At 47.1% G+C, this 20,571-nt stretch overlaps 1 protein-coding gene across 1 annotated transcript; it reads right to left on the reverse strand.

Moving 5' to 3' along the window:
- Positions 1–4,085: 4,085 nt before the first annotated feature.
- On the reverse strand, positions 4,086–17,973 carry LOC146199958 (tetraspanin-33-like). The gene is made up of 4 exons (XM_084592244.1): positions 17,767–17,973; positions 16,553–16,877; positions 15,463–15,619; positions 4,086–4,431 (listed from the first exon to the last, which is right to left on the reverse strand). The coding sequence occupies exons 1-4, from the start codon at positions 17,971–17,973 to the stop codon at positions 4,086–4,088; spliced, it is 1,035 nt and encodes a 344-aa protein (XP_084448370.1).
- Between the last annotated feature and the right edge of the window lie 2,598 nt (positions 17,974–20,571).

Raw genomic sequence — 20,571 nt, forward strand, 5'->3', positions numbered from 1 at the left:
TAAACTCTAAAGAAAGACTGTTGTAAATTCGTACAGTGTGCGGTATCTTGCTGTTACACAATCTGATTACGAACCATATGACATGTTTTTTCCTTATTGGACATGATAGTTTCTGGAAGACACGTATGTTGCATCGAAAACACTGAACCTCTTGTTCCGCCTAGACTCCATTTTAGCAGAATGATGCTGCAACTGAAAGACATTTATGAAGAAAATGACTTTCAGCCTGACTGGTTTCCGCTGGTGACACGGTGTTTATCTGTGCCTGTCTTTTAGCTGTGTTTTCTGTTGTGCAGCTCAGCAACGATTGAGTGCTTTGTAAATAGTCTGTGTATAACCTTTTCTGTATGTAGCCACGTGTAATAAATAGCATGTAAGAAGAAAAAAATCGGGGTGCGGCACAGCAGTAAAGCGCTCGGCTCGGGATCTAAAGGATGGAGGTGGATTGCCGGATGAAGACTAGTTTGTTTTTTAATGAGGAGGAGTCGCGCACCTCTTAAGCTTTGCAAGGAAACGCCGGCAGAACCTAGCAAGGGTGATGCGCAGCTGGTCTTGACTGAGACATCGCGGCACACGGCATACGCGAAGATCGGCTCTTACCCTCGCAGTGAAGCTTTTCGCTTCAAAACCGACGACTAGCCCATCTCTGCCGGGCGCCGTCGACTAATTCATGGCGCCTAAAGTGAAACGCACCTCCTCCAAAATCGCTGGCTCCTTTGAAGCGCCGCGAATGCGTCTTCTAGAAGATGAGGAAGAGGTTCGGGTACTCCAGACGCTATGTTACGGAACAGGCACAGTTTTATTCCGATATCGTGTTCTTATTAGTTTTGATACCATTCAAAACAACTAGCACAAACGGGCAAACTGTTACTTAACACGTAGGTACATACTTCGGTGAACACTACCGCAGGAAGGTATGGGGTTTGCGTTTTTCGCGTTGTGTTCACTTGTGCTTGCACTCCTGCTTTCTGAGCTATAGCGGATCATTGGAAGATTCGCCAGAAAGCTAAAATTTCTGCAACAGAGCAAGTTTATTTTTAGCAATTGATGACTGCACCCTGTCCGACGCTAACCTCTCTGATGACGAGGCCGCAGTATCTACTGCATTGTGGATGTGGGAACGTTCTCTTTTTAGGACAGCGGGGCCCCAAACGCTCATTTTATTTTTTTATCATAGGACCCTTACCTTGGAAGTCAAAGCAGTGCTTCTGCACCAGTAGCAGAGGATTACAGCGCCTCAAATGATGATTATGACGCCGTTAAGGTACCTCCCGAACACAAGTGGCAGACTAGGTGAAAAAAAGCTTTGATACATGTAACATTTCATCTAATCTTCCCCCCCCCCCCCCTTTAATTTTAAAGTGAGGCGCCGGCTGAATCTCTTGAAACCTTGATGATGCACCTAACCCACAGAGCATTTCAAAAACTTGTCCAATTCTCGAATATGGCCCTGCCGCAGTGGTGCAGTGGTAAGACGGCCGACAACTGTGCCGGATTACTCAGGCTCGATCTCGACCGCCGGCGGCTGCGTTTTGATATAGGGAAAACGAAGCGGTGTACGTGTACTGTGCCCTGTCAGTGCACGTTGAAGATCCCCAGGTAGTAGCCATTACTCCGACGCCCTCCACTACGACACCCGTTCCTCTTTCCGCTCTCACTACGACCTTACTTCTCGTACGGCGTGGGTCTGGTGTCGACAGAAGTGATGTGACAGATACTGCGCCTTTCCTTTCCTGTGAACCAATAATAAATATTGCTATGCTCGAACCAGTATCCCGAACAACTGGCGCTCAGCTGGGCTCAACCACGGGGTAAATGAAGGTATTTTGGCATTATTATGTATGTGGGCATGATAAAATTTCATAAAATTGGAATGTACTGACAGCAATGTACGCGGATCACTGTGATTGCAGATGCCATGTATCGGAACTGATTTTTAAAGCGTCATATTGCTGTCCATATTACTAAGATCAGTTATCCATCCCCCTAAACACGGATTAAATGTAGATGATGCATGATATTGTGCGATCATGCCTTCAGCTCTGCGTAATGAAACAGTCAAGCATTGACGAACAGATGATTCCTTTCACTGGGAAACTTCCCGTACAGTAAGTCAAAAGGCCGAAGTCGAACCCAGTCGTTGGAGTTAAAATTTTTGTTCGCTGTAGTTCTCATGGAATCGACCACAACTGAAATATTTATCAAGGCAAGGTACTGCGATTGACCCCAGCTATATGTACATCTCGGACTTGGCGGCTCTATTGTATTGAGGTTATGCTAGCAGCTACCAAAAAATAAATTTCGAATGCTTCTTTCACAAATATTTTACATCTGTTGACCTAAGTCGCGAACGTTCGGCATACAATGTACAGGAATCATCAGAAGGAACAGATCCATGGGCTGTAACATGAAGAATAAAAAGAGCTTTGAAAGAGACGAAGAGTTGCAATGGACATGGAAATTAAATAAGAAGGTTTTGTTGTTTTGTGAGCTACTTCGAGAATGGCATCGCAGAAGTCAGTTTTACGCAAATGTGGGTGATTCTATAGGTGTCGCCACCAGATGGAGCGATGCATTGGAAAGAACTGAAATACCATGCCCAGAAGCCATTATACAGTACAATATCGCGCTCCTTGGCCTGAGTCGCCCTTGCGCCATTAAAATCCATCATCATCATACAGTACAATAAATTCATTGGAGGTGTGGACAAGCTAGAGTAATTGTTATTGAACTCTACCCCATGAAAGTAAAATTGCAAAAATAGCCTGTCAGAGTAATTTGTCACTTTACAACACTTGCTTTGTATAACTCATGACTGGAGTGTCTGCCTGCGCCAGCAGCCAGAGACTTCCAAGAACAAAGTCCCTCGACGTACTTGCCTTCCAGATTGATGTGACCTTAAGCCTAGTTCAGACAGTCAAGATCGAACCAAGGAAGAGACGGCAACTGAGTACAGAGCCGTCTGATGTACAGCTGTGCCGCACACACAATGCTCGTCCATCGCCAAAAAATACTTTGAGGCACGATGCCAAAGACCTCTGACTTCAGCAGGTACTGCTGAAGCCAGCTGCACCTACCAGAGCGGTGCAAGTATGAGAACTCTTCGGCAAAAAGCAGGGTACGTCGCAGGAAATTCGAAGTTTTTGTGTGCGTAGAAGCTGACGAGGACTTTTTGATCCGCTACCATAGCCACTGAACCAGTACGTTCATACACCACTTGAACTCTGTAATAAATATATGTTACCTTTTTGTTGTGAACTGGATGAGCATGTGTTATATCAGAAAATCAGGACCGATTCACAATGTCTCCACGTGATCAAGACACGATTATAATTCTGAAATAATTACACTAGAAAGAAGGGAACATTTCTTTACTTCTATGAAACAATAACTGGAAAACCTGTGAGTACGCAATTTTTCTCCAGAGACTATCACAATTCCTGACTGAACGAGTTAAAGACCCACAATGTTTCTTGCTTTACCTTGAGAAAAAGGAAGATTTCAACATTTTCGCATGGCACTCAGGAAACCTGCAGCGGCTGTTCTTTTAAACAATAGACTAGTCTGCTTTTTCTCCGGATAACAAAACCCGCAAAGTAAACGAACCAACAATTAAAAATTGGATCAGCTTATTTATTATACATGCTCAACAAAACGCATGTATTCTAAAAGCCGTTATTCATTAGCAAAAGAAGTATTTATGGGCAGAGTCAACAAGCGTAATGTCACACATTCATACAGTAGCCCAGTAGGCGCGCGATTCGCGCGGTTCCCAATGAGATGATGCGACGCACAATGCAGCAACTTAGGAAAAGTTGTTTTCCTTTCGCCTAAATAACAGGAAAGCTAAGAGAAATTCTGGTCGCTGGTCTTCACATTTGTTTTTTGCTACATCAATTGTCTATGAACGGCATTTGAAATAAATTATTTATACTGGAAACGGTTATGCAGTTTAAAAGCAAATGATCCTTTGTCACCAACAAAAGCGTAACCTCACAGCTGCTGAACATGGCGCAAGCTCTTAAACATTGCTAAAGTCTTATTGTCTCAAAAACACCCAAATGACGAAGGGCTCCGTGTGGATCCTATGGCTCTGCGTCGGCGGCGGCGGCGGCTTGCACGTGAGAGTAAATCTTGCAGATGATGTCGATTTCATCGATGACTGCGTTGGTGATCATGTCCACAAAGGCGAGTAGGATGACCGCGATGAGGCAGCTACCACCGATGATCATCACATGCTCCTTAACGTATCGGTTCGCCGCGTCTTGACAGTTGGTGATGTGGACGATGAACCAGGCGTCGTAGTCCGTCATGTTAAGGACATTGCGACCGCAGTATATGCTGGTGAGCCCCGAATCCGCCCCTTTGCAGCAGGAGTGCGGTACCGAGCAGCGCTCGTGGCTTGGGTTCTGGAGGCTGCAGTTGAAGTAACTGCACACAGGAGATCGATGTAGAACAAGTAATGTTTTACAGTATAATTTGACTTCCTTTTGTGTTTTCCTGTTAAATATTCCAAAAAGCACTACGAATTTGTGAGGTGTTAAACTAACGTGCATCGATTATACTAAATAAAAGCACTTCATATGACAGTTATTAGAATAGACACATGGCTGGAAATACTTCCGCAGTATTCTAGATCAGAAGCCTGTTTGTTAATATTAGCGCATAAGAACGTCTGGCGACAGATTTAGAAGCACACTTATTTCTTACTCCTCGTAATTAAGGAAGCAGTACACGGGATTCTAATTTGTCTATAAATAATACTTTAGCTTGATTGAAAACTATTTTTTTTTTTTTTACTTTTCCATAGGCAAGGATGTTAACATTCATATGCTTCAGAGTAGAAAGCTTACCAAGTATTAGGGTTGGTGTCAAGCAACCTCGTAAAGCGCGACATTCTTTCCTAGTTGCTTGCAGTTCAGTGTCAGTAACTCGCACGTAATGTCACCTATTAAACCGGACTCTCCTTTTTGACTCTGAGTCGAAGTTTAACGAATTCGTGCTGTTCCTTGTTGAAAAGCGGTGAACTTTTCAGGGGCAAAACTAACACAAAAGAGGCGGCGTGTAATTCTGTTCATTGGCTCATCCCTCGTCCCTTCCGCAATTTTTAAACCTGGGTGCAATGGGCGCAGGAAGGCGTTAATCCCATTTGAGGGGAGGAAGAACCACCGAGAGCAGAACCTCGGTTTATAGGCTGCTAAAGCAGAAAAGCCAAGCTTTCAACACCAGTCTGGCTTTTTTTATTTTTTTTTATATATAAGGCAGGTGTATAAAGTTATCACGCATCCGTGAAATATGAAACTGACTCAAAATATCTTGTAGTACGCGTTAAAACCTTCTTTGCCATAAGCGAAAATGTTCAGTTCGTAAACACCTCGCGGTGAAATGCGCCTGTCCTTAACTTTTCTTTTAAATATGCGACCTCATCATCCTGGCTTCTCCTTAACATATTTCTTCTGCTGAGCCACTTGCACGCCTTTCTGTGTGTCGCCGTTGCTGTTTGGAATCGCATTAATTTTCTCCATATGCTTCGTTTTTTAAAATAAGAACTAATAGACTGCTTAGCTGCGTCCGTTATAAGCACAACCGTCACCACCGAGCAAGTGGCAAGGGCCTTGCATTATCTATTTCCGGCAGCCAGACGTCATGACTGTCGATGGATGATAAAGGCTTCGCGGATGAAACTGGGCGCACGGGTAGGAGTAATTTGGTGAGTGGAAGCCACGTGAATGGAGTAAGATCAGCTCTCTCAGCTTGATTTGCAGGCCGTTCACCGCTCATCCGCAGTCATGACATAAGCTGATGGTGTGTGCTGGCCTTGTAAATATCACGGTGGTGACTATACGTCATGACGGCGGCTACAGCTCCCGTTCACATTGTGAAATCAACACTCACATGACGAATTTCTTCTCGTTGCACACACATCTTTATATCGTATCACGGATCACTTATTCTCTGCTTTAAATTTTTTTTTCATTGCAAAAACACTCATACGGACGCCAGAGCCCAGCAAGAATTATGTTAACGATTGCTGTGGAGCAATTCAAATTTGTCGCGCAGAGGTGTGGCGTTATCCCCAACTGAAACAGATGCACACTCGAGCGAATGCCGAAAGCGATTCACAGAAATCAAAGCACATTCGTAATTTATGGTTGGATTTAACGAAGGCCGACGCTGGATTAGGCCGGCTGCCAAGTTATCAAAATATTATTATTCAGCTATAATTTGACCATACCCAGTTCGATAGTCACAAAAGCTGTCCTCGGTCCACACTCTACATTGAACGCTCGACGTGAGAAAATTTGATTCCACAAAGTGCACCAAAATTTCGTATCCAGTGCGATTGCCTCTCCAAACTACGTACCAGGCCACCTCCAAAGGTTAGGCCCGATCAACCAAAACGTCACCGTAACCAAATGACAACAAAATTGATATTCAAGTATCAGGTACCACACTTTATTCAATATTAGCACCCGAATTTGGCCCAGCGTAAACAACTAAATTTCACCCTATCGTCCAAGCATTTATGAGCGTAAATGTATCAAAAACCACGCAGCCTTTTAGCAGCCTCCGCGGGTAGCACTAGCCTTCTGCTCCTCTCTCAATCAAAAGCTTAAAGCCTTTTGAAATGACCACCAATTAAAGACCATATTACAGCTCCTTTTATTTCTTTAAAAATTTTGATTTACATTTATCAGTGGCATTCGTAGGGCTCTACTAGTCCTAGGAACGATAACGTAAAGGATCATTGCGTCCATTGCTCTGCGATGAAGTTTGCCTTCATGTTATGACCTAATTCCTTGTTTTATGAATGCGTAACCGCTGACGACTGCTCAATTATGTAACTTTTAGACTATTTACCAAGTCAAAGCCCACACCACACTCGCTGTACCAACACTTATTCAGCTCGGGCCAATTAGCTACCGTATCCTTTGTGCAACGTGCTTCTCTCGGTTACGGGACGTCCTTAGTTAATATCCGAGCGAAGCGTTCTTAAACACAGCCTTTCTTTAAACTCAGTTCCTTCCCTTTAAATATAAGTATATTCCTAAATGTCGTGGCGCCAAACCAAAAATGTTTGATAGTGTCCTTCAATGTTTGTGTTCGTTGATTGGTTGTGATTTTCTTTTTTAAGCCGATGCCGAAGACATGATCTTTTCTGTGACTCCGTATGTTAGTATGTTTACGCCATTTCGGCAATACTCATTTTTCTTCTTGGTCCTAAAATTATATGTAAATGTGATAGTGTGTAAGGTCGAGCTTGGCGTGGAGCACTAGTTATTCTTTAATGAACAATAACGATCTACCGCGAACCATTGTATTCTTATGTTGCCAGAAGCTGGTTGGTTTGTTGGTTGGTTTGTGGGGTTTAACGTCCCAAAGCAACTCAGGCTATGAGAGACGCCGTAGTGGAGGACTCCGGAAATTTCCACCACCTGGGGTTCTTTAACGTGCACTGACATCGCACAGCACACGGGCGCCTTGCTTTTCGCCTCCATCGAAAAGATGCCGCCGAGGCCGGGATTCGATCCCGCGTCCTTGGGAACAGTAGTCGAGCGCCGTAACCACTGCGCCACCCCGGCGAGGTAAAAAAAAAAGAAGGTTATGTTCTTTCCAGGGAACATAACCTTCTTTTTTTTTTACCCCGCCGGGGTGGCGCAGAAGCCTCAGGCGTGGGGCAACATAAGAATAAATTTGACTGTAACGCCCAAATGATCTAGCAAAGGCGCCAAATTTTTTTGTTGCTTTCTTTAGCCGCCGGTTATATCTTTTTCCTTGTATTTGTCGCGCATGATGCACCGAGGTTTAGCCCGAAAGGTTTCGACCAATCGCATGTGGTTCCACATTGTTCCAGGTTGTTCTAGACGGATTTCACTGCTTTATCTGGATGTTTCTTCGCCTATCTTACTTTGGGCCTGATGAACGCAAAGGGAAATCATAGTCTAAAGACCAGCGAACAAGTTTACTTCTACCGCCGCCACAGAGTTGCTCATTTTATTTTCAGGCGCAAGTCAGCCCAGTAAAGAGTTGATTTCAATCCTACACCTGTCCCTTCGTTTGTAGCTAACGCACTTTCAGCCCCACGTCAGAGAATGGTCGAGAGTTATTGCGTAGTCTTGAAGTTGCACGGAGTGACATCACCTAAAAAATAGGCGCCCATGTGGTGGAACCGAACATCTGATTTTTGGTCGCGAATCGATTACTTAAAGATAATTGCAGGAACACGCTTTCAGGAGCAGCGAACGAAGTATATATACTGCGAAAGGGCTTTTATTATGCAAGTATTGATAAAAGCCCCATCGTAAAGAAGATTACACAGCGCCGATACAAATGACGATGAAGGCTGCTGAATGCTTGGCCGATCACCTGTTGCGTGCACGGGAAGCTCGAGCTCTCCTGATCGGACAAGATTATGCTTCGCAATATGATGGTCTTGCGTCACCGGTCGCAGTCTGCACTCCTCCGAACAAACCCAATAATCCTCTCTTTATTTGGTGGAACGTGCCGGGCACGACTGGTACACGATCACCATGAAGCTCCGCAGCTTTACGATACCCATGGTGGCAAACGAGATATAGGCCAACGCCAGTGGCAGCCCCTTCGCAATCCATCTCATCCTCCGGTGCCATTCAGTAGCGAGACCACACAGCTTCCAGCGGGCAGGGCGACCGGGACGTTAGAGATTGGTTGGCCTCGTACGAGCGGTTGAGGCGTCATAACAACAGGGATGACCACAAGAAGACCAACAACGTCATCTTGTGCCTGAGCGACATTGCTAACCTATGGTATCGAAATCATGAGGCCGACATACTCTCTTGAGCTACCTTCAAGGCAACGTTCACAGACGTTTTCGATCGTCCCACAGTGCGGAAAGTACGCGCTGAACAAGTATTGCGCGTTCGAGGGCAGCATGAAGGTGAAACCTTCATAAGCTACACTGAAGACATCGTCAATTTACGCAAGCGTGTCAACCCGTCTATAGGTGAGGCTAACAAGATTAAAGAACCTAATGAAGGGCATTGATGCTGACGCATTTCACTTGCTGTGGGCAAAGAGCCCCACCACGGTGTCCTCGGTCTATAACCTTTGTAAAAGTTTCGACCAGTTGCGCAAGCAACGCCTCTTCACTCGTTGCCTTCTCTCCCCTTCTGCTTTCGTCTCTGGCCTGGCTATGAGCCGCGACCTTCCGGCTCACACCAAAGATTTCGTCCAAGATGAGGTCTCCCGAGAGCTTGGGCTCTTGCCTGGCCCACGCCCGTCATCTACCGCCCAGCAGCTTACCCCTACGATCTGACATACCATCACGCAGGTTGTTGATGGTGCACTTCCCAGTTGTAACCAGCTAGCGCCTTTTGCACCTCCTGTCGACCCTATTCCACTGCAGCCCACAGCGCTTGCTCCACGTTTCAGTTACAGCCCCCTTGTTGTCGTGCCGCCTCTACCCGTGCCAGTACAGATGCCTCCCACGTATGGGGAAGTTACCGCCCGCCCTCCGCCACGGTAGCAATTTGGGTACGTGCCGGCTATGACACCACCGTCTGCAGCTCCACGGTTCCGATCAACGACGGGTCCCTAAATCCTTGGCGAGCGCATGACAACCGTCCTATCTGCTACGCCTGCGGTACTCAGGCCACGTCGCCCGCCTGTGACGCCGTACTCTGCGTTCTCTCCCTGCACTCACTACGCCTGACTACAATTATCAGTACGCGACACCTTGCGCCCAACTTCTGTAATATCTCCAGGGCAGCCGCCCAACTAGTCGGGCCGCCAGCACATTCCACTGCTCCGCTCGCCGTCCCCTCGCCGTCGGTGCTTGTCTGTAATATCTCCAGGGCAGCCGCCCAACTAGTCGGGCCGCCAGCACATTCCACTGCTCCGCTCACCGTCCCCTCGCCGTCGGTGCTTGTCGCCAGTGCGGTGTCGCAGCGTGACACAAGTCTCGGAAAAATAGCAGCCGCAATTCCTGGGGCACGAACTGCGCGCATTTCGCCTACCAAACGTCCTCGTCTGTCTCCACTAAGCTTTCTCCAAGATTGTGTTGACGGTGTTCGTGCACTTGCGCTTGTCGATAGCGGGGCCACTCCGTAATTGGGGAACGTTTATGCCGTTCGCTTAATAAATTCATCACTCCGCCTTCTGGACTCCTCTTCGCACCGCCAGCTTCCCGTTCGTCCGCCTGCTGCTTGCACAGCTCGCGTCGTTATCGCGGACGTCTTATACATTGTCAAGGTATTAGTATTTGCCTCATGCTGGCATGACGTAATTCTTGGTTGGAATTTTCTTTCCCGCCACAATGGTGTTATTGAATGCGCCCGTGCCCTCGTCACCTTCTCTGCGCTCTGTGATGCGGATATGGACGATGCGCCATCTTTTTCTTGCGTCCAACTTGTTGCCGCTGACAATACCGACATTCCGCCCAAATGTGTTGTGATTGTTCCCGTGTGTGTACCCATTTCATTCGACGCGACTCTTCTTTTTGCGCCTTCTGCTGTGTTGACTTCTCGCCTCCACCTGCTTCCCTTTGCTATCATCGACATTACCCGGGTGTAGCCGACAATATTGTGGCGAGTGCCTCGACCGTTGTGGTCCCACTACTTCGTGGCGAATGCCTTGGCCGTATTGAAGTTGCTGACCTCATCTCCCCGTTTGATGTTGATGCATATTCATCACCACAGCGTGCCCATGCGGCCTCCTTAACGCCGATTATTGATTTTTCCGATATACCGAGTTGGGATCTTTTACAGTCATCTGTGTCCAGTGACCTCGACCCGAATCACCGCTAGCAACTGTTTTCTCTCCTCAACGAGTTTCTTCGCTTGACGTTTAGATAAATTCATCGGCCGTGTGACCGCGGTTGTTCACCACATCGACATCGGCCATCATCCAGAGCCCTTACCGTGTGTCGCCTACGGAGCGCCGTTTCTTTGCTGAGCAGGTCGACTACATGCTACAACGCGGTGTTATTCAGCCTTTTAGTCCTTGGTCGTCTCCCTTCGTACTTGTGAAAAAGAAGGATGGCTCTATAACATTTGGCGCTGGCTGCCGCCGTCTTAAAAAAAATTACCTGTAAAGACGAACCCCCACTACCCCGCATTGACGACGCCATCGATTGTTTACAAGACATCGAGTTCTTTTCGTCCCTGGAGCTAAGTTGTGGCTATTGGCAAGTCTATATGGCTGAATCAGACCGACCCAAGACAACCTTTGTTACCTCTGATCGCCTATATGAGTTCGCCGTAATGCTCTTTGGTCTTTGCAACTCTCCTGCTACGTTTGAGCTAATGATCGACATCTTACGCAGCCTCAAGTGCACAATTTGTCTTTATTATTTCAATTATATCGTCCCTGTCTCTCCCAAGTTTCCGCGCTTGCACCAAATATTGAGCTGTTTCACGGGTGCCATTCTCCAACTTAACCTCAAGGAATCTTTTGGCACCCGCAAGCTGACGATACTGGGCCATGTTTTGTCCAAAGACGACGTTCTCCCCGATTAGGATACCTACGTACGGTAACTGAATTCCCGAGACCGACTTCTGTTATAGTGCTTTGTAGCCTCGTCGGCCTGTGCTCATATTTTCGCCGTATTGTCAGCCATTTCGCGACCATCATCTCACCGCTTACAAAACTGCTGACTGGTCCCGCCGACTTGTCTGTCTGGACCCCAATTGCGACTATGCTTTCTCTACGCTCCGACGTCTACTCACTACACTGCCAAATATCCGCCATTATGACCTCTTCGCCCCTACAGAGGTGCACACTGACGCCAGCGTCATCGGCTTCGGTGCTTTCCTCGTTGAACGCAAACTGGGCTTTTCCGAAAACTAGTTAATTATGCTAGCAGGGCGCAAACGACAGCTGAATGTCTCCACACCGTCACGGAAAAGGAGTGTCTGAATCCTGTGGCCTTAACAAAGTTTCGCCCCTACGTATATGACCGTCGCTTCAGCGTCATCACCGTCCACCATACCCTCTGCTGGTTGGCTTCCCTGAAAGACCCTTCTGGACGCGTCGGCCGTTGGGCTCTTCGCCTTCGAGACTTCGACTATGACGTCCTTATTGCTTGGGACGCAAGCCCTCCAACGATGACGCCTTGTCGCACTCACCGCTGCCTTTTCCTGCACCCTCAGACCCGATATCCGAACCCTCCGTTGCAGCGCTTACTTCCGAGGGCCTCTTGAACAACGCCTGGATCCCTGGATACCTTCGCTCCTAGGAATCCTCATCGTGTCCTCTACTTCTTCATTCCCGCAAGACTTTGTCGCCAAAACTGCCATTTTACGATCCAGTGGCGTCCATTGTATCGAAAAATCTTTCGCCCGAGTGGTTGCAAATAGCTCTTGGTCATTCCCCGCCATCTGCGCTCAGATATTTGTGCCCATCACTAAGCCGACCCGCAAAGCGCACATGCTGACTTGCTGAATACACACGAGCGACCCCGCCAGCGGTATTACTGGCGGGGGATGTACAGCTTTCTCCGCCGCTAAATTCGCTCCTGCAGTGCTTGTCAGCAGTGGAAGTCGTCTCCGCGCCCCTCTCTCGGCCAATTACAGCTGTTGCCTTGTCCAGCTCCATCCTTCGATCGTGTCGGCATCGACCTGTACGGCGCCCTTCCATCTTCGACTACAGGCAATCGCTGGATACAGTCTCTGCCGACTACCTCACTTGCTACGCGCCGATTGCAGCCCTGCCTACAGCTAGTGCTCGTGACGTTGCCTCCTCTAACCTACATCACTTCGTTCTGCATCACGGGGCTCCTTTGGACCTCCCAATGACCGTAGCAACGTTTTTTTTTTTTATCAGAAGTAGTTCACGAGCTGTTGGATGCTTGCCATACAAGACATCTAACCACTGCAGCTTACAATAGTGCGTGTCAGGCAAAGAGTGGAATTTTCCCAATCTTTTTGCAATATGGTCGTGAGCCTTCCCGTCTGCTAGACACCCTACTTCCCCACCAGCCAGAGAGTTCAGAGTACAAGTCTCGTTCTATTGTTGCCCGTAAATCTGAGCAGTGTCACCAGCTGGCTTGCTCATTCACGTTTGATATTCAAGATCTTCGCCAACCTGAGAGTGATCACGGCAGGCCCGCATCTAACTTTTCTACCAACGACCTCATATGGCTGGGTGTTCCGGCTGATTGGAAATTCTCAGTGAAGTATAATGGCCCTTACTATGTATTAGAACGCACATATCCAGTTAGCTATATCGTGGAGGCGGTAACGCCTTCTTCGGACCACCGTCGCCGCGTCCGAGAAGTTGTTTACGTCAATGGACTAAAGCCATAATACGATCACCTTGACGTACCCTCGCCTTCAGTCGCCAGGGTGGCTCCGTAAAGAAAGATAATGACACAGCGCAGATGCAAACGACGATGAGGGCTGCTGGGTGCTTGGTCGATCAGCTGTAGCGTGCACTGAAAACTCGAAGTGCCTTGATCGGACAATAGTGTGCTTCGCAATAAAATCGTCTTGCCTTCGTCGGTCGCTGTCTCCAGTCTTCCGGACAACACCACTAAACCCCTCTTCACAATAATTAACATAACTATTGCAGAGGTAGCTGGAAGCTCTTCGCAAGACGCCGCGATATCACGTTTTGAAACAAAGAAACCGCAATTTCTAAAGTCCTGCAGCGGTCATAAATGCTAGGCTTCTTGACGCCCGAAGCCAACATTGAACACTATAGACGCGCCATTTGGCGATGACGGGGTGCAGAGGCTACGGCGCCAAGTTCGAGGTGACTGAAACATGTGGTCCAGTGTCCGTTCCCCTGCACCAAGCTAGCTACGAGACAAACGTAGGCATGTGGTATTGGGAAATACTAATTGTACCTCAACTGAGCGCAATAGCAACTGCAATACGTCCTCATCAGATGTCCCGTGAGTACCATTTTTTCGGCGCCACTTGCGCTCAGTTTGAGTTCCTTGCGTATAAATGCGTCCGATGTCACTGAGTTCAGGGCTTTAGAAGATGAAGTTCTCATTTTAAAAGCTGATACGCAGTCATCTTGTTCGCTCCTCCGAACCACGAATTAGCGCTAACCAAATAACTGCGAGACCTAAAATGCCGCATAAGAGTATTAGATAATTAGATGGATAATTAAAACGGCTTCATCGCATTATATGTGCACTGGGGATGAAAGTGTGTTCCTCAAAATATATATTTTTTATTTTAAACTTTTCCATGAATGCTCGAGAATGTGATTTAGGTGAATTATTTTTTTTAGTTTAGGATATAAAGCGTATTGTTAAAAGCCACAGAAAAAATACTGTTACTTCCAGGTCGGGATTCACCAGCTACTGCTTCAACAGTATGAATGAAATTTGCTCAAAAGATTTGTGCAGCTGGAAGGCTTGAGATATTTCCTCACTTCAGGCTGCCTATACCTGCGCCAGTGATTTTCATTGCTGACTTTGCTAGCTTGAAGTTTCACTCTGGCAAAAAAGTGTAGGCTACTTACACCTATGGATGACTTGGTTTTCTAATTTTTGGTACAAGGACCAGCATGCTGCTATAGTAGAGAGAATTATTTCTCGATTCGAGTCGTGACAGCCACCTTAGCAACAGTTTGCAGTTTGTGCTGGCTTGTGACTGAGATTGAGACAGTTATGCCTTATTAAGTTATAGAAAAGTACATAAATTCAATTATTTTAAAAAGCATATGGTTACAGCAAAGCGATCCAATAACATATCCTACTCTTTTAAAAGGACTTGCACAATGTAAAAAACGCATCTGGGGAACTTAAAAACCCCCTTTAACAGATAGGTATTGTATCTATAAATGAACGCCTAAGTTCACTACCACTGATGAAGGCGCAAGTGTAAGTACCCTCTCTGCAATATCGCATGAGGCTGCCAGAAGATGTCGCTCTTGTGCCTTGGAGAGATCTGATCATAATAGTACATTTCTCTTACAATAAAAAGCAGCAGAGTGAAGGTGACGTTTATGGCAGGAAAGGTAGGAAAATGTAACAGACGATATAGTTGCTTAACCTCATAGACCCGAAAAAATGATTTCAATGCTACTGCCCGTTTCGGCTACCAATTCAATGAGTCACTCATAGATAAGGGAATTCAATATTTGTTTGCTTAAGATATTCGCTCTAATCTAGTGAACACTTCTGTAATGGTGAGACGTCTTATGTTGCGGTTGTAGCCAAGATGTTATAAACTTTACGTAATTGCTGCCTATACGATAGTCTTTGTTGGTCAGACAAGAAGTTTGAATTTTTGAACAGATGAATACGTCTTCTGTTAATTTTCAGTCTCCCGGAACATGTTATAAAGTTTGAAATTATCGCTCTCTAGCTAGGAAGCGTACCGTGCATCTATATGCAGCAGTGTATTTTCCACGGCTTCACTGGAGGCGTTTCATAAAGCTTTAGCTAGCTATTCTGTACTTTAGTCACGCGGCATTTAAAGCAGAGGCTGAATGTCGGGGTCATAACCGGTGAGATCAAGAGCGTACATGTTCATGTCCCAGTCCCTGAAGCTTCTGTGCGTCATTCCGCAGCAACGGAGCTGGCGCTGCAGAGAGTCCACGATGTTCTGTGCATCCACGCTGTCGCGATACTGGATCACCAGTGATATGGACAAGGTATCCTGGATCACTTTGCGGATGCTCCCTGAAAATCAGAATGACATGTTTTTTTATGACAGACCCTCTCTCTCATAAATTAAAAAGGGGAACATGTTGCAACAAATTATAATATCTGTGTGGTACCTAGCATGCCATGGGCGCATATATGCTATTCTGCCAGCAGAATTGCACAAAAGCGAAAAAGCGCAGAATAGTAATGGGTATAAGTAAATACCCTTCAGCCTTTTCCGCCTGCTGCCAGCGTTAACGCTGTGAAACCGCTAGACGAGGTGGACACCCAGTGCGAGTCAATGTATTCTTGGGTCTGGCATGATTACTTTCAACGTGACACTGCTGCTTAACGAAGAAGCCGGTGTTTCGTGCACTAACTGTCGTGCGGTGAATCCAGACTTTCCGACCGAAGGTTTGCGGCGGATCTTGCGTGGCCGAGATTAGCTGCTGAATCAGAAGAAATCAACTGCAGCATATTTGAAATGACGGCTTGTTATGCCTATGGTGTACCGGTACACATCTATACATCTTATGATCAGCGGTGACTTTTCTCTAAACGTTGTCTGCAAAAGCTTTGATGTCAACACCAACACCAACGGCATTTGTTCCATGCGGCGGAAGGCGCGAGGCCTCACACTCAGGTCTGTTTCTACTGACAGCGCGTCCTCGTTCCCACGAATCCGCACGCTGAGATGTGCCCTTTTCCTAAGCTTGACGCACGGGTTCGCTCCTGTGCACATCGTGAGAGCTGCACACGCGACCAGCAGTGAGCATTGCAGCTGAAAACGTGCCACTAGCGTCGGTGCACTGTATTCACGCTTCTGGGTTTACAGAGTAGCTCATTTGTTGGCTTGCTTTAAATGTGGAATTATCAATAGTTCGGATTATTTGAGATGCCCTTCGCGTTCGACATGTCTGCCACAAATGAGCGCAATTCGAAGTATTCGACCAGGTTCAGTTCACGCACCCGGCATGAAGAAAACAACGAGGCCGAGCATGAGACATATCATGATAAGCACGGTTAGAGCGAGGGAGTAGAGCTTGAGCAGGAAGCTGTTCTCGCGCAGCGCCCCCACGCAGCCGCAGAAGGAAACCACGAAGAGCGCTATCCCAGCCGCGAAGACGATGGCCTCGAGACGGTGCAAGAGCACGCCGGTCAGGTCGAGGCTGGACAGAACTGCCTCATCGCCCTCGCTCACATCGGAAGTGAGGTAGATGTATGAGGATCCCGTCATCAGCATCGTGCCGATAAACCACAGGGCAAGGTTGAAGACCAGCAGCGGATAACGGACCTGTAAAATGGAGAGTTCGTGAATCCTGTGCCTAACGGGTATGAGGGCAAAAACATTATATACATCAGGCTGGTTGTAATAGAAAGACCAGCAAAGAACGTGACAATAGTATTGGAAGCACATGATGGCTTATTCTAACTAGCTGGCACTGCAAAGACCATGATTTATACCAATGATAAAAGGAACTGAAAAATCTTCGTATGGATATAAAAGAAGCCTTTTATATTCATACGGCTCCCCGACATGCGTTAGCACACCAGCTATTGCACTAAAAAAAGAGAGGGCAATTCCGATTTTGGAACGTTTTCTCTGAACATGTTTGAATGACATCAATCATTCTCTAATGTGTCTGTTTCAATAAACTTCCGGATCGAAGTTGACGCTTGGCCTTTCCTTTCTATCGGCCCGTGTTAATACGCTGTGGAGTGTAAAAAAACAACTCACCCTACCTCATGCTTTTCTGCTCTTTTCCTCGTGGCGCGTTTTAAAAGCCTCTCCAGGGGGAACAAATTATCGCGTATATTCGTACGTCGTAACCCCTTACTCATGCTCCGGTTAGCATGATTATAGTGCGTGGGGGCAATCTGCTACCTTAAACAACGGATGAGTTGCAACATGAGCTATCTCCGTAATCATCATATTTGGGTGCCAAAGCAGTTTGAACCAAGCGCTTCATCTCCAAATTTATTATAATTTGATTCAGATGAATAAAACCGACTGCATGCCGTTGAGATGACTATGAAATTCACCGATAATTCGCAAGTGCTTATGTTCTACTTCTTAGCGTCCTCTACTCATATATATAAGGATGATACGCCGTTTCGCCCTTAGTGCTTTTTACCCTTCTAAAGCACCCAGCTCCTGCTCCGAACAAAAGTCGGCCACCCACCACAGGATTGACGTCGAGTAGGATGGTTTCCTCCACGGTGCGTTCTGGTGTCGGAGGAGAAACAGGTACTCCGGCATCGCGCTGTTCTGGGTCCCCAGGTTGGCGGCCGGCCGACCTGTTCTGGCTGCTACCATCACCGACGGGTGCGCCTTCGTTGGAGGCTGGGCTTTGCTTTTCTGCACTTCCGGGCTGTTCGTCAGATGGCATCCCGCCGAAACCAGGGCCAGCACCTCCGGACTGCCTCCGCCTCTTTAGTTGTGGGCCGTCAGTGCAGAGCTTTAGGCACGATTTGCGTCCGCTTTGCAAATATGCCGTTCTTCTTCTTCTCCCATAAATTCTCCTTCGTTGACTTCTTCTTTAAAGAGCCTTTGAGAGGGGTTGATAGTAACCGCGCGTCAAAAATGCCAACAAAATGAATATACCTTAGCGTGACATAGAGGGAAAGGTACGGTAATCGGCTGAGGAAATTGTTTACAAGGCACCCTTGCGTGTGTCCTCACACAAACAATCATAAATGTGGACCATAATAATGAAGTAGCTGCAGGTGTGTTTGTTATTGCGTAGCAATGAGCCTTAATCGTGGATTTAGCCGATGGCTGTCTAAGTCCGCTATTGCCTTCTCTCTCTCGCCACGCGAGCTTCAAGCGCGAAAACAGAAGGTGGCCATCAACGCGGCACGCGGCGTGGTCAATGAGGAGGTCTAGCTGCCGCACAGCTTCGACCAACAAAAGAGTGGCGGGCATCAAACTACGGCTTTCGGGGTCGTCAGCAGGCAGTGCCATAAAAACCCGAGTTACTCTGGAGTGAGCAGTTACGAACGTGATCACGAATCGCCAGCGCGCACTCTCAGCCTCTTTCCCCTTGCGCCTCTCCCAAGCTCAAGCATACACCCCTGTAGTCCTCCGCTCCATGCTCCTCGCCGACTCACTTCGGCACCTTAACGGTCGCTCGCCTTTAAGCGAACTTGCTCTCAAGAACAACAGATTTCTTAATCCAGCTTCGTGTGGCTTTCTAAGGTGCACTGAGATGTACAGTTCAGCGTCTGCACATCTTGAATGTACAGGCGCTGCTATAAGGCGAATTCCTTACAAGCATCATAGCCTCCGGTTTTCACAAATAAAGAGCTTCACCAAGAAGCGCTGACGCACAAGGGCTTACAGCGCTTGTTTGAAGGAGTGACAACCAGAAGACGCCTCGTTATTTTCGTTTCGCTCTCGTCTAATTAAATTTCATAACTCAATCCAAGATTGCTGACATGTTCTCAAAATGTAACATAGGCTTTTCCCAATCCAAATTTTTGAATAAATGTTTTGAGTCAATGCTGCATATAACAATGCGATCTGTGTAACCCCTTGTATGACAGATATTTTCTTCATTTACGTTTAGGAACCGATTCAGGTAATTTCAAGCACATTTCAGTATGTTGCCTTACTCTTTAGTTTTACGTTGCCAGCTTGACCATGGAGGCTTCAACTGAGTAAACCCCTTTTGTCGTAATATATGAGAGCTATATAAAGGCTTTTCTTATATTCTGTCCGTTTCATGATCCCCTAGTTTGCAGTGGGAATAGTCCCGTCGCCGCTCTACAAGCCCTTACCGGGTAAACTAATAACAGCGGACCTCGAATGCAGGGCCTCTGTTTAGGTAAACACGAACATCCTCTTTCAACGTCATGCCGATTTGACGTGATTTTTTGGGACCAGGCAGTGACAGCATCCGGCGTGGTAGATCCAACCGATGCGACTACAATTTTCTTAGAATAGGTAGTGATAGTAGCTGGCTGGCTGCCTCCGATTTGTATGTAACGGTTGATGGATTCCATCTCACCGCTTACTCGGAATAGGTACAGCTTATTCAGTAATGAGCTATGCCCTCGCCCGAGAATTGAAGAGTCTTGACGCACTGGTGTGGCCCAAGAATTCTCATGGCTGGGACTCACTTTATTAATCCCTGCTGGCAAGTGCATTCGCGGGTCGGCATCCGCTTTTCTCTATATCTTTGAATCCTTGGCACTTCCCGAGTGTTCGAAAGACTGGATTCTGGGCCTTAAATTTCTCAGACCAATGGCGCTTTCACTGACCTGAAAGAAGCGCGGTTGACATTCCTTCTGAAACGGCCCATGTGCGCAATGAAAAATAACCGAGACACAACATTTTGCATACAGTCGACGATGACGTGAGGGTACTAGCACCTTATATTGTCCTGGTTCTTGTGAGGCACATGTTATTTTAGGAATGCAAGGGCATCGCGAATGGCACCTTCCTCGGCTGCGCGAGAAACTATCACTCGAGGACTGCTGCAACTCCATAACTGATGTGCTACTGTCTCCTAACGAATTTCGCTCATGAGATGCGGCAACTCTGCAATGCCATGGCTGTGGCATTCATGCATGATGTTACTGCATAGCTTCATTTTATTGCGCCGCCGGGGTCAGCCCTCAAAAAGAGGCCCCACATTTTCCTGCCCTTATAACCTTTAACATTAGTGCGGACTTGACACCCGCTCAGAGAAATCTTGTCTCGGCTCTTTCGACAGAGTTCGCAGATTGATTTGCCGCGGGCTTCAAGGTCAGTTGTACTCCTGTCACCAAGCATCGCATCGTCACCGATGAGGCCACGTCGCCTGTATGCGACGCCCATTCGGGTTTCTCCTAAGGAACGTGAATCCATTAAAACTCAGGAGGTTGAAATGCTTGCGGGTAATGTGATTCAGCTTTCAACGAGCCCATTGGCGTCGCAAGTGCTCCTTCCCAAGATAGATACCTAGTGAAGATTGCGTTCGTGACGTCCGGTGGCCTATATGAAT

This window comes from Amblyomma maculatum, chromosome 2 (genome assembly GCF_055883805.1).
Source record: "Amblyomma maculatum isolate TAMU_Amacu chromosome 2, ASM5588380v1, whole genome shotgun sequence".
NCBI classification, from domain to species: domain Eukaryota; kingdom Metazoa; phylum Arthropoda; class Arachnida; order Ixodida; family Ixodidae; genus Amblyomma; species Amblyomma maculatum.

What these genes read in the sequence shown, in the direction of transcription:
- LOC146199958 (XM_084592244.1), bottom strand. Translation starts at nt 17,973, where the DNA reads ATGCCATCTGACGAACAGCCCGGAAGTGCAGAAAAGCAAAGCCCAGCC. An exon ending in TACTCGACGTCAATCCTGTG is followed by an intron (nt 16,878 to 17,766) that starts GTGGGTGGCCGA and finishes TCCATTTTACAG; the next exon opens with GTCCGTTATCCGCTGCTGGT. An exon ending in CGTTGTTTTCTTCATGCCGG is followed by an intron (nt 15,620 to 16,552) that starts GTGCGTGAACTG and finishes TCTGATTTTCAG; the next exon opens with GGAGCATCCGCAAAGTGATC.